Source organism: Agrilus planipennis, unplaced genomic scaffold, assembly GCF_000699045.2.
Source record: "Agrilus planipennis isolate EAB-ADULT unplaced genomic scaffold, Apla_2.0 scaffold278, whole genome shotgun sequence".
NCBI lineage: Eukaryota > Metazoa > Arthropoda > Insecta > Coleoptera > Buprestidae > Agrilus > Agrilus planipennis.
The window spans coordinates 108,634-123,375 of NW_020439104.1; the positions used below are offsets into that span (position 1 = coordinate 108,634).

General features: G+C 33.2%; 1 protein-coding gene across 1 annotated transcript in view; it reads left to right on the top strand.

Moving 5' to 3' along the window:
- LOC108741451 (low-density lipoprotein receptor-related protein 4) overlaps positions 1-12,408 on the top strand; it is a 19,290-nt gene extending 6,882 nt beyond the window's left edge. Inside the window, exons 5-22 of the mRNA XM_025977514.1 lie at positions 2,358-2,360; positions 3,434-3,543; positions 3,609-3,771; positions 3,911-4,061; positions 4,327-4,643; positions 4,789-4,975; positions 5,035-5,194; positions 5,247-6,037; positions 6,088-6,238; positions 6,308-6,469; positions 6,541-6,756; positions 6,815-7,095; positions 7,153-7,449; positions 7,507-7,700; positions 7,757-8,858; positions 8,916-9,174; positions 9,239-9,591; positions 11,140-12,408. Coding sequence (XP_025833299.1) covers positions 2,358-2,360; positions 3,434-3,543; positions 3,609-3,771; positions 3,911-4,061; positions 4,327-4,643; positions 4,789-4,975; positions 5,035-5,194; positions 5,247-6,037; positions 6,088-6,238; positions 6,308-6,469; positions 6,541-6,756; positions 6,815-7,095; positions 7,153-7,449; positions 7,507-7,700; positions 7,757-8,858; positions 8,916-9,174; positions 9,239-9,591; positions 11,140-11,310 — 5,068 coding nt within the window. The 3' untranslated portion in view covers positions 11,311-12,408. The remainder of the gene's footprint in view (positions 1-2,357; positions 2,361-3,433; positions 3,544-3,608; positions 3,772-3,910; positions 4,062-4,326; positions 4,644-4,788; positions 4,976-5,034; positions 5,195-5,246; positions 6,038-6,087; positions 6,239-6,307; positions 6,470-6,540; positions 6,757-6,814; positions 7,096-7,152; positions 7,450-7,506; positions 7,701-7,756; positions 8,859-8,915; positions 9,175-9,238; positions 9,592-11,139) is intronic.
- The last annotated feature ends 2,334 nt before the right edge of the window (positions 12,409-14,742 follow it).

Here is a 14,742-nt window from a genome sequence, read left to right on the forward strand (position 1 = left end):
CAATGCTCTGACTACTAAGCTACGAGAGATGACATTGGTGAGTAAAGCCAAAGGTGTCGAGTTCGATTCCCGGCGAGGTATTGACAACAACAACAACTTTTTCCTCATTAACTTGAGGTAATTTGTAGTTGATTCAAATGGAACATGAATTTCAACATTTAATATTTGATTCTTATTTTTATTAATTTAAAACGGAATAATGGGCCAAAACGTCAGTTTTACCTATATTTTACATACTATTTTTAGGGGATTTACCAATCACCTAAAATTATAAGTAAAAGTCTACGTAACATGATTAAAATACAACTACTAAAAAAGTAAATTAACTTCTGGAATAATTTTATTTCTAACTTAGGGTTTAATAAAATGCAATGTAAAAGCACATAATAAGTTGATACGAAAGATTATTAATTTAGATGTGATGGCATACCTGATTGCGAGGGCGAGGAGGATGAATTACAGTGTGAAGAAGAAGAGAAAAAGTGCGAAGATTTAAAGAATCACGTAAAATGCCCGCAATCTGGAAAATGCATCTCAAAAGATTGGCTTTGTGACGGTGATGATGACTGTGGTGATTTTTCTGATGAAACACACTGTGGTAAGCATCGCACTGTATTTGGCAGTATTGATGAATATTACAAAATTTCTCAAAAAACTGGAACGGCAACGTTTTTGAATTTTTATTTGTTTGAAATAATTTCATAAGAAATAAATGAATTAAATTCTGAGGCGATTTAAATTTTAATAATTTATTTGTAACTTTTAATATGTTGGATTGGTTTTTGGCTTTTAGGAGGGGTAGTTAACTGCACCGACGACCAATTCGAATGCACTAATGGCCTATGTATACCCTTTACTTGGGTTTGTGATAACGACAATGACTGTAAAGACTTTTCCGACGAAATTGGCTGTAACAAAACTGAGTAAGATTTTCTTTTGTTCTACAAAATATATATTTAAATAAATTAAAAGAGACTCACTCTAATTTATCAGTCAATACTGGGGCAACAAATATTTCGCCCACTTTATAATCAGGATATCGCGTTGATAATGTCCACATTAGAAATGGGCGAAAAACTGCAGTCCGCAGTTTACAATGTTAGTGGTAATTAAGACGAGCCTCTGTTAGTTTATTTATTCCTTTATCACGTGTCAATTTTCTACTTTAAATAAATTTTTATTTATCTACCATCGACTTTACTGAAAAGGCAAAAAAAAATGCATTTGATGTTTTTAATTCCGGGTTGTTGTCCTTTTTTTAATAATTTGTTTCCTATTTGCATTCAACAAACAATATCATTTTTTATACCCTAAACTTCTTTGTAATATTTGGGGATTAAGTATATGACATCACCCCAATTAGGCACCATTAACGTTGTTCACAGCTAGGGTTGCCACCTTTTCAGGATTTACATAAAGTATTTCTCAACTAAAAGGTTAAAAAAAGTACTCGGCATAAAAATAAAGTACTTAATTTTTTGTTTTTAAAAACATATTTTTTGTTACACATAGCAGCCAGTAACAAATTGCTGTCCCTGTTAAATACATTAGTAGCCTCTAAAGATGGCAAACAAAGATTTAAGTAAACTAAAAGTTCATTTTTAATTAGTTTTAATGAAGCTTTATTCCTGTCGTCCCGCCACTTTGCGTTCATAACAGAGAATACTCTTTCTGTAAATGCTGAAGTGGCCGGAACGGACAGCAAAAGTGTGACACTACTTTGAACAGATTTGGGGAATCAGGTTGTTCTGTAAACATGGCTTGCAATTTTTCTGTGCAATATTATTGATGTAAAAGTACTCTGAATTTCGAATAATCGCTTACAAAATTACGCTGTTTACTTAAGGCCTTAAATAAAATATTTTTGCGTACTTTATGTGTCTTGTAAAGTATAACGTACGCACAGTCGAAATAGAGTACAATACTTTATAATAAAGTACGGGTGGCAACCCTATTCACAGCGGACACGTGTTTCGCCCACAATCTATGTGAGCGAAACACAGGTCTGCTATAAACAATGTTAGTGGTAATTAAGATGATAGGGTGAGTCTCTTATTTTAGTTTACATAATTATATTGGCGATTTGTATTGCGTATTATGTGTTCTATTAAATAATTTGGGGCCCAAAGAAAAATGTAGCGTTTGATGTTTTTTGATGGTGTCGAAAAGGCTAAGATTTCATTAGGTGGAATGAGAACGAGTTTGTAGTAGACCGAACGTGTCAACAAAAGTGTCTTGTATTTTTCGTTAAAAATTCAATTTCTTTTGATTCTGCGAAATAACGTCAAGCACCTAATAACGTTAAAAAATTCGTTTAAAACAGTTGCAAATCACTTCAGGGGAATAAATTAAAGGAGTGGGTGTAGCAACAGAGTGACTTTCATCTCGAGTGCTTGTAATTTTCTCGAGGTCTATAGATTTATTTGTCGTCCTCCCACATGCAGGGGCGACTTCTGAGAGAAAGAGAGAGAGAGAGAAAGAGACCACGTAAAATTCAATTTCTCATAAAACTTTTTGATTCCTTCTAAATTATATTTTAAAATGTAACTTCGTCAAATATTCTTTCAAAAAGTGCGTGACTAGAACTAAAACCACTATCAATGAAAGAAATATGTATTTGAAAAGGATAACAAAAAAGCCCTCAATCAAAGGGTGAAACGTGGGAGTTTTTATCTAAATAAAGTGGTTCTTTCATCTGAAAGAGTTTATATATTGTTAGTATAAATGTAATCAGAGAGATAATGGAAATTAATAAGAAAAAAATTTTTATTTTGTGAAGAACAGTTGATATTTGAAGATCTGTAGCATTTGCAGAGTTTTATGGTCAATTACGAAACTGGCTATCTGTATGAATGTCACAGTCTTCCATACTCTTATTTAAATCTAATATGTGGGTAAACATTACAACTGAAACTCAAAACTATATGTTCGCGAAAATAATTTTTAGACGATGTATGGAATGTTTTTTCATTTCCTATTGGGTACTTACGTCATTTAGTTAGGTGTATTTACAAGGTCTTCTAAAATGCAACAGAAAATATTTTGGGGTCTTTTGATTTTTACGCATTAATTATAAGGTATTTTTCTAAACTATACTAATGTAAAATATCTGAAAAAATCCTAAAGGAAGCCTTTCATAGAAAATTACAACAAACAAGGACGAAAAATAGATATGTAATCATCTTTTCTATATGTCTTGCCTAGTACTTCAAAACAATAATCTGAAAGGTCGGAAAAGCATTGCTGGAGGTGTTTCTACGAATACTTTTAATCCAAACTACTTTCAGTATAGGTACTGCACTAATCTTTTTGAGTAGGTAACAAGTCAAACTCAGTAAACAGCAATTGAACTGACACGATACTAGGGTGCTTTTTGTTTTCATAAACGATATTTAGCATTGGTGAAATTAAATAGAAATTGTTTTGATTCCAGATGTACCCAAGATGAATTTAGTTGCGCCGACGGTAGTTGCATCTCGAAAAGTTGGAGGTGTGACAACGAAAGAGACTGTCCAGATGGATCTGACGAAGATGCAAGTTGTGGTACTATAAAACAAATTTTAGGTTTACGAATGCATGCTTAATACTTAACGCTTTTAAACTTCTAGCTTCTGAAGAACTGGTGTGTAATCCGGAAAGTGAGTTCCAATGCTCTTTTCAAAAGTGTATCAAACATGCATTTAGATGTGATGGAGACAACGATTGTGGTGACTGGAGCGATGAAGAAGATTGCCAGAGTGCTACCGGAAATTGCGTGGCAGGAGAATTTAAGTAAATATTTTTTGTGTTTTTTCCGTTTTTCTTTTTGTTTTTTAAAAAGGAGGAGGGTCTAATGGTTAACCATAAACCCCTTATGGACCTCCTTTTTTGTCCAGGAATAGAAATATGTATAAACTACTATCTTTTGCAGATGTAAAAGTGGTAAATGTATCCCTGAAAGATTTAGATGTGACAAACAGAAGGACTGCGAAGATGATGACGATGAAGCTAATTGTAACTATGATCATAACGTTACTTGTTCCCCTGAGGAATTTACTTGCTCAAATGGTGCATGCATACTGGTACGAAACTACCATAGAAATTCTAATCTAACTAATCATGTTATGCAAATAATTTCAATAACGTACTTATCGGTTAGCTTTTATCCTCTTGCGGATGTTGAATAACGTTAGAAGAGTAATTATTCGCTACGAAAACTGCTGAACGTCAACTTTGCCCTTTCTAAAGTAGAAATTAATGGCTTTTCAATTAAAGCGCTTTTTACTAATTCCAAAGCAGTATCAGTAGACCACAAGATAAATTATAAAAGTGTTTTATTATTTACAGAAAAAATGGATTTGTGACGGAGTTCCTGATTGCAATAACGGAGAGGATGAAGTGAAATGCAATATTGTTTGCGAAAAATCTAAATTTGCTTGTATGGGTGCGATCGGTAATGAGACGTTTACCGATTTTTGTATCGGAAAAAAACACGTGTGCGATGGCCAGAAAAACTGTCCGAGAGGTGAAGATGAAAAAAACTGCCCAACTAAAAGACAATGCAATGTCAACGATACCTGTGCTCAAGAATGTATCACCTCAGCCAATGGCAAAAGTGGTTGTGCATGCAGGCAAGGCTTCGAATTAGGAACTGACGGAGTCAGGTAAAATTAGCAAGAACCTTTCGCTTTAGAGAATTTGAAGAAATATTCTTAAAATGAGGTTTTAATTATATCCGGAAGCTCTATTACTTTTATGACATTTCAAAATTTTTTTTCTTATTCTTCAATTATCTTATTATGATTCTAGTTGTGAAGATATTGATGAATGTGCATACGAAACAGAACCTGTCTGTTCGCAAAAGTGTACAAATAGCGTCGGAAGCTTTAATTGCGACTGTATGACCGGATACATACTAAGACCGGATTTGAGAACGTGCAAGGCCCTTGGAGGGTCCCCGACTTTAATTTTTGCCAATAGAGTTGATATTCGACAGGTAAAAAATAAAAATCCGATACGTCATTTTCAATGTTCTATTCTTAAAATCGACTGCAGGTCTCTCTTCAAAAATCGTCTTCAAAATACACAGCTATTTTGAAAGGACTCCATAATGCAATAGCATTGGATTACCATTATGAAAAGGGACTTATATTTTGGTCGGATCTTTCACTTGATGTAATCCGTAAAACTTACACGAACGGAACCGGAATAGAAGGTAATCAACGGTATCGACAACAATAACAGATTTTGTGAAATATTAGTTTTAGATGTGATTAGGTGGGGTCTAGAATCCCCAAGCGGAATAGCCGTTGATTGGATACATAATTTAATCTTTTGGACCGATTCTGGTACCAGAAGAATTGAAGTTGCTACCTTGGACGGGATGCAAAGAGCAATTCTCGTTGCGAGTGATTTGGATAAGCCAAGAGCGATAGCAGTTCATCCTGGAGAAGCTTATGTCTTTTGGACCGATTGGGGTCCTTTTCCCAAAATAGAAAGACTGGAAATGGATGGCACTAATCGAATCAGTATTATTACAGAATCAATATTTTGGCCTAACGGTCTTACTATTGATTACACGTCTAGTAGAATTTATTGGGCAGACGCCAAACACAGTGCAATTGAATCATCACTTTTCAATGGTAGAGATAGGAAGAAGGTAGTAAGTCGAGGACTTCCTCATCCATTTGCGCTAACCCTTTTCGAAGATGCGGTTTACTGGACCGATTGGCATACCAAATCGATATCAACTGCAAATAAAGCCACTGGAGCTGGACTTACCACGTTACATTCGCATTTACATTTTCCCATGGATATACACAGTTTTCATCCTCAAAGACAACCGGCATTTCCAAATCATTGCGGCAATAATAACGGTGGATGTCAGCACATGTGTCTGCCGGCAAACAAGAATTTCACATGCGCTTGTCACATGGGTTTAAAATTGGCTTCCGATGGCAAAAAGTGTAAAATACCAACGAAATTCCTAATTTTTGCCAGAAATAAGGATCTAAGAATAAAACACATCGATGAAGAAGCTGCGCATCAACACGAAATGGTAGAATTATTCGAACGATAAAATTAGATTTACTCAATATTACTTTATAGGTCATACCATTGGATGGGTTAAAATCGGCTATTGCTTTGGCATGGGACTCCAAAGAAGATTATATATTCTGGACTGATGTAGAAAAGGACACTATCAGCAGAGTTCATTGGAACGGAAGTGATCAAAGAGTTTTGGTTCACACTAACATACGTAAGCATTAAAATTCGTTATCGTAGGATACTTAATTAAAATTACTTGCATAATTTGTCTTTATTGTAGAAACACCAGCTGGCTTAGATTTCGATTGGATAACAAGGAAACTCTACTGGACGGATACCGAAAGAGAACGAATCGAGGTGGCTAATATTGATGGATCGATGAGAAGTTTGCTTATTTGGGAAGGATTGGAGAAGCCCCATGACATAGTGGTTGATCCCTTAAGTAAGAATTATTATCTTAATAGGTACAAAAGATGCATAAATGGATAACGTTATATATTGATTTGATTATAGGCGGATATATGTTTTGGTCGGAGTGGAGAGAGAAGCCCAAAATCGAACGAGCTGCAATGGATGGTACTCAAAGAAAATCTATTATAATATCCAATCTGGACTGGCCAAATGGACTTGCAGTCGATCACAGCAATGGGAAATTGTATTGGACCGATGGTGGAGAGAAAAGGATAGAGTATTCGAATTTTGACGGATCGGATCGAAAGGTTTTAATAAGTAAGTTAACTAACTTGATTTGTACTTCAGTGAAATTCGTGACATTTTCTTTATTAAGGTACCGATTTACTGCATCCATTTGGACTTGATATTTATGGTGATTTTGTTTACTGGTCAGACCTGAGCGCTTTACGTATAGAAAGTGCAAATAAATTAACGGGTTTAAATAGAACCGTTTTGGAATCAGGAATCAGTAACTTAACAGATGTCAGAATCTTCCATCGGAAAAGAACGTACATTGATAATCCTTGCAGTAAAAATAACGGAAATTGTTCCCACTTATGCTTCTTAAAACCCAAGGGGTATTCTTGTGGATGTCCAACAGGGATAAAACTACTTGTAATTACATTTTATTCATTTTTTTAGCAATGTGCTGTTAACTGTTTCAATTTTTAGGACGATAAAAGAACTTGTCCAAATGGACCGAAAAGTTCACTCATTCTCGCTCACAGAACTTACATACGACAGATATCTTTGGATGTTCCATATATTGAAGATGTAGTTTTACCATTTTCCTCGCTTAAGAACGTTGTATCAGTAGATATAGATCGCAATACTGGATTAATATACTGGGCTGACACAGCAGAGGATGGAATTTATAAAGCTACTTTGGATGGAACCAAAGTCAGACCTATAATTTACAACGAAGTACAGATGGTTGAAGGAATAGCCGTAGATTCATCCGGACGAAAGGTAATTATTCAAGATGCTAAACTATACATAAAATTATGATTGATTTAATTATATTAGATATATTGGACTGACGGAAAAAGAAACAGTATTGAAGTGTCAGAATTAAATGGATTGAATAGACGATTACTAGTGTGGAAAGGATTAGATAAGCCGAGGGCTATTACATTACATTATCGTGAAGGGCTTATGTTTTGGTCTGACTGGGGAACGACCGCCAAAATTGAAAAGGCATATATGGACGGTTCGAACAGGTATGTCATGTTAATAGTTTAATATTTTTTGTAAATTTATGTACCTAAAATGTTAGAATTGCGATCATAACTGCGGGTGTAAAATGGCCGAACGGTTTGGCAATTGATTCTCACGAAAACCGTTTGTACTGGAACGATGGAAAGAGTGGGAAAATAGAATGCAGCGATTTTAATGGAAACGGAAGAAAAACAATTCTTACCGAAGTACCACATCCGTATGGGCTAGTGGTAGTGGACAATCATATCTATTGGACCGATTGGAAAACGCAAGGATTACATCAAGCTGATAAATTTAACGGAACAAATGCCAAGAAAATTCGTGGAAATTTAGAATTACTAATGGACGTCAGGGCAGTACAGAAAGACAAAGTTGATGAAAACGCCTGCGGTAATAATAACGGTGGATGTTCGCATTTGTGTTTGCGACGTCCAGATTCATTTACTTGTGCATGCGAAACGGGGGTTCTTATGACCAAGAATGGCAAAATTTGTGAGAAACAACCCACCAAATACATTTTCTTCTCTACAAGGTCAAGTTTAGTAAGAATAAGTTTGGACACTGAAGAACTGTGGGATGTTACTCTTCCTGTGGGAGGTATATTTAATGCAATAAACGTTGACTTCCATTGGAAGAAACGGCTCTTATTTTTCACTGATGACCTCGTTATTAAAAGCGTAAATATGCACAATCTATCAGATGTAAGGGAAGTTATAAAAGATTTGGTAACGGCAAACGGCTTAGCAGTTGATTGGATTGCCAATAATTTGTATTGGATTGATGCTAGTCAAAGAGTTGTAGGAGTAACAAAAATCGGACCAGGATACCAGAAAATATTGATAAATGAGGACCTGGAGGATCCCAGATCAATTGCAGTCTTTCCATCTAAGGGACTAATGTATTTTAGTGACTGGGGAGGAAAGCCTAAGATTGAGCGATCTTTTCTGGACGGATCGGGCAGAAAAGTTCTAATAGTTGATGAGCTGAGATATCCTACAGGTTTAACTTTAGATTACGAAAAGAAGAGATTATACTGGTCAGATTACTATTTGGACAGAATAGAATCGTCGGATCTTAACGGACAGAACCGCATTCAATTGATTCATCCGAAATCTGGAGGGCAAACACTTGAAGCACCACACCCTTTCGGCTTAACACTAGTAAGAAATAAATGAACGAAAAGCGTCTAGGCATATATAATAATACGATTGTTTTAGTATGAAGATAGCGTATACTGGACAGACTGGAAACAAAAAACAGTGAAACGGGCAAATAAATCCACTGGGAAAAACATAACAACGATAAGGGACAACCTTGATGGCGCTGTTGGTATAACGGTTGTTACGGAAAGTCGTCAAACTGGATGGAATCCATGTAGCGATAACAATGGTCAGTGTTCTCATTTTTGCTTCTTTAAGGTATACAATTATACCTGCGGATGTCCAAATGATCCAAAGATAACAGATTGCTCACAAGGTATGTGTGTAGATAAAAATTTTATTATTGATAGTTCGACACTGAATATCATTGCTTCTGTTAGAGCCAGCATTTTGGGTATTCTTCAAAGTCGAACCTTTGGACGAAATGAGGATGATGTCTGGTTCTAAAAACGACGACAATTCCCAAATCGAAGAAGACGATACTAAAGAATCAGAGAAACTATTCCTGTTAACATTTTTACCTATCATGTTGATAATAATTATTACTGTACTCGTCGTGTTTGTGGTTTTATATAAAAAAAATAAGAAGAAATTGATATACTCAACAGGAAGGCGAGTGATGGCATTTTCAAACCCCAATTATTACTCATCCAATAACGAAAATCCTTCAAACAGCGCGCCAACTGATAAGAAATCATTTTTATGGAAAAGAATAAAGTATGACAAATCTCAGGTAAGACTTCTTAATTTAAACAGTTTGAAATTTTGAATAGTTACCGAATTACAATCGTCAAGTAGGTACGGTAAATAAAAATAATATTATAATTTGATGGAAGTGTTTGGTTCCGTTTTAATTTTGTGGGTTCCTTATTACAAAGGTAAGAATGAATCGTTATGGTTTGTCTTTCTAATATATATATAAACATTTACTTCAATATAAAGTTATTTACACAGGTATGCACAATACTTATCAAACTAAGCTTTCTTCATACAGGACAATTACAATACGAAAGTTAACTTAAATACTAACATGCTTCTTTTTTTATTAACATTTCAAAAAATAAAAATAAAACTGTCCCTTTTCCTATACATTACTATCATCTACTCATCACTCCTCAATATTCATTTTCTTCCTTTTTTTGCATATACTTTTCAAACTGATCATATCACAACACTAATCCTAATCCTTAGTTTACTATATATATACCGTTTATTCAATCAATACAAATTTATCTACTACATTTACCCTCCCTTCTATCAGCTAAGCTGAACCTTTTCTTTTTTAATTGTATTCTTTAGCAGGATTAGTCCATTGCCACTCCCACTTAATATCTCCTTACAATCATCTAAATCTTTACTTTCCTCACACCTTCCCAGCACATGCATCAATATTCATAAGCTTTTCAAGTTTTATCTCTTATTTTACCACCCTTTTTCTAGTTTCCTCTACCATCTTCCCACATTTTAATTCCCTCCGTACAACATAATTTGGCGTATTCTGTCCAAACGCAACAATCACTTTATATATTTCTTGTGAACGTTTTCTGTTTCTTCTACCCCCATACTTCTGCCCTATAAGGAGCTATACTTGTAACCGTCGAACCAAACAACCTTTTTCTTCTAATCCAATCGTTCGTGCATAATCTATGCCCTATTCCCGATATACTTCCTAACAGATATAGATGTATGTATTTTATCATTGTTGTTCTGTCCCATAATATATCCTAGGTATATATATATATATATATTTTAACCTTTTCTATCTCTTCCCCTTTCCACCTAATTACCTTTTTTTCTTTCCCCTTTCTATCTCTTACTTCCCCAAATTCTGTCTGTCTAATAAATGTTGCAATTTATTATCTCAGCAACTGCCAGTGCAATAAACTGTACTTTTTTTATTTATTGTCAAACCTGTAAAAAATACTACTAATATATCTTCACGTAAATAGTTTTGTAGACGTTACAGAGAAACTGCTAATTATTGTTCCTATTCACATATTTCGAAAGATTGTAATTTAAAATGATACTATGGCATTTTTAATGCAGTGGATTGAATAATTAATTTTTTATGTTTTACTTAATAAAGTTTTGACAAAAGAAATAAACTCGACGGTAACAAATTCGTGGAGCAATGTTTTAAAGGTTTTATAAAAATCCCGCATACGTTTCGGCTTGTTAGTTCTTCATCATTATTAAATAGCTGAAGTAACTATTTACTCTTGATAAAGATCTGGCAATTTTATTTCGTTAAAATGTTATTTCTAATTTGGTGCATTTAAAGGACCGCGTATATGAAGAAAAGGTTGGTACTGCAAGTCCTGAAGTAACGAGTCTTATTCCAACTGTATTGACACCAAGTAGCTCAAACTGTGAAGCAATCACTCCAGAACTTGGTCGATCACCATTTATCTCACCTATTCATCAGATCAGTTCAATTCACCCATCCGCATAGATCTAATGCGACAATTAAGTAGGAAGAAACTGGATAACAAAATGAACATGACCCATTACCTATACTACTGCCGCTAAACAAGAAATACAACCAAACAGAGTATGTAGATTACGTTCGAAACAAGGCTTTTTAGTTTTCAACAGATCACATGATCAATAAATAATTTATCAAGAAAAAACAGCGGATATTCGTACAATAAAGAACTTTTTTACCAGTTTATATATTGCAATTTATTTTTCAAATTCTGGAAATCACATTTTCAGCTTTTCCTTTCAATTACAAGAAATTAATTAAACAAAGATTTCGAGTAAAATAAACCAGCGTTTTACCAACAAAAACTACAACCACATGCATCAGTGCCAAAAAAAATCAATTAGTCACCTTATTCTTATAAAAGTATCTGCTGCAGTATTGTAAATATATGAGTATAAGAAATGTAGGTGACTGACAATAAATACACATATTAATTAATAAAAAGTCTATAATGCAATTGATTGACTCACCGAGTGAAGTTTTCTACGTGCCAAGATCGATCTTAGTGTCAGCATATTATTTTTATGGAACGCACTTTTACCTGTAAAAATATTTTTGTAAGGTACATTTGTTAATAAAAATAATTAATTATAAATTTTTAACTAAAACATTTCGCTGAATTTAGACTTTTGCTTACTTTAAGCAGTCGTATTTTTCTTCCGATGGTGGTTAGATACATATGTATATGTATGTATAAACTTATTACTAACGATTTTACAACGATTCATCCAAAATTTCTGCATCATAATCAATAAAATTAAATATTCTACAATTACACCGTAACAATTTCTGTACCATTCGAGGGTACCAGCAGCATAGTTGTAATATTTCGTCCATACTTATTACTATTGTGCCTACGTTTTGAAAACGTTCTGTTTTGAATCCAAAGGAACATTTTAATTTTTGTAGTTTTGGATAGATCGTTGTAAAATTTTATATTCTTCTGTACTTATTTGTTGCGATCGTATTTTGTTTAATTAGTCAAAATGGAACCGGGAAAATTACGAAAAAAAAAAAATAAAGTAAAATTCTGTGCAGTAACTCTAGTGTAATTCTAAGTAGATGTAACATATCTTGTTATCTATCATTACGGTTCTAGCAGAATCCAGAAAAGAAAATGTCTGTATATTCCACGTGTTAATATTTTCATATCAGACCTACGTAAATTGCTTTACTTCTTAAATTCGACAGCTACTATTACTACTATTATAAAAAAAAAGGTATTTTGTAAAAGGCGCAACAGTTAAAAGTATTGTTTGTACCTTTTAAAACGATAGAACGTGTTTCAGTCAAAAAATATTTTTTTATTCAAAGGAAGGTATTAAGACTGACAGTTAGAGTTTGTTAAGTAAAAAAAAAAACAAATATTTCATCACTGTTGCATAATTTAAAGAAAAAACGTTGTAAATTATGTGACTATGACGTTTTAAAGTGTGAATGTAAACTTGTTACGATAACTCAAATTTATTAAAGTTCATTGAATATAACCACAAGGCTCCTTGGATATATTTAATGAACAACTGTGATAACAAAAAAAAAATGAATGAATATACATGATATTTGTAATTTTTCTCTTATTATTGTTAAAAGTCGGTCAGTATTTATGTATCAAATGTCTTATAAGTAGCCATTAAATTCGTCGTCATTATTAGCATTATTATATAAATATATTATATATTATACTACGATATCAGAATACTGATTTGAGACGAAACTATTAAAAATGAATTGAAAACTACATTTTGTTATCTATTTTAATAATGTCTAAAACAGAAGTAATTTGAGGGAATTTTGCTCATGACGATTTTTCAATAATATTAATCCATTTTATTTGAACATAACTTTTCTCATGTATGTATAACGCACCTGTTTATACCAACAGTATATATGTGTATACTGAACTAATTCTTATTTTCTACTGTAATTTATAAACAAATTGTAATTATAATAATTCCTCTGAAACGTATTCGTGAAAGGTCTAAATTAGATTTATTTAAATGCCTTTCACAAAAATTTTATTTTCACAACAGAGGCGTACTCGTCTTATGTTTGGAGAAAAGGGTCGTAACACTTGGAGAAATGAGCAACACACTACATGAATTTTGGTGTATTTTATTATTAGTTTACAGATTAGAAAAGAATTACATTAAAAAGATGTTAAATTTAGAAATTAAAGGAATACGTATATGTATGGTCGATGCTCATTTCTTTTTCAAGACCAATTAAGAGACCCTTTAATATTTAGCTCAAGAATATAAAACAGCTCAAGCACTAATTTAGATATTTTTTAAGTTCCGGTTTATAATTGAACAATAATAATATCACACTTTAAAGACAAATAAGTTTTTAAATTTTTACAAAAGTAATACATTATATTACAATAAAGTTACATACGTTTTCAATGTATGAGAACTAGTACCATGTTTGTATAATGAATTCATGTCTCTTGCTGAGCCTCCAGCAAGAAACATGATAATAAAATGAATTTAAATGTTGTAATTTATTTTTTAATCCCTTCATAATAAATGTAACATGCTCAATGAGTTTAAACCTCTTAAGAAAATTATGCTTAAAGTCTTTGTTTCGTGAACTTTGGCATTTATTCTTTTGCATTTCGATTGAACGTGCTAGTAATCAGGGATTTTGAGTACGTATTTTTTGGCGGATCCAATATTATAATTGATCCTTTCGTATTTTTTCTCGTAGAATACAAAGGCGGGGATCCGGACAGTCAAAAGTGTATACATAATATGAAAAACTTAACGTCTTTTTTTAACGTTTGTTTTATAACTCGGCTCCTTCCTACTTTTTATATAGCACACACATTTAGAAAGTTGTTCCTCGGTCATAGGACATTCTTTTTTTTAATATACGCGTTTTGGAGGATATTTAGGTACTTGATACTATAGGGAGAATGTCAGAAATTTTCAAACAACAACGGTATAACATTTTATACGTCGTTTTAAAAAAGATGGTTGCATAGAAAACGTTATAAAATCGGTTCTAATAAATATTTTTAAAAATCGAAAAAAGCCTCTTAAACTTGAAGAAATTTGTGATTTTTGTAGCCCAACTCAGTCAAGGTTAATTAAGACTTGCAAAAAGTTCGATCGTAAAATTGTTCGACACAAAAAAATAAGCTCTGAATGAAAGCTAAAATGACTACTGGACTATTAATATATAGGGTTGTTCGGAAAGTCATTTCGTTTTTTCCCGACAGAGGATTTAATTGTATTCTTTTGCACCCAACTTCACATTTAAGCCATATAATTTTTATATGCTTGGAGAGCTCATATAGCAAGGCTTGTGTGTGAAAAATTCCAATTAATTCTACGCAGTAGTTTTTGGTTGGTGCCCTTTTAAATATGGAGAGCGATAAGCAGCATTTTCGACATATCT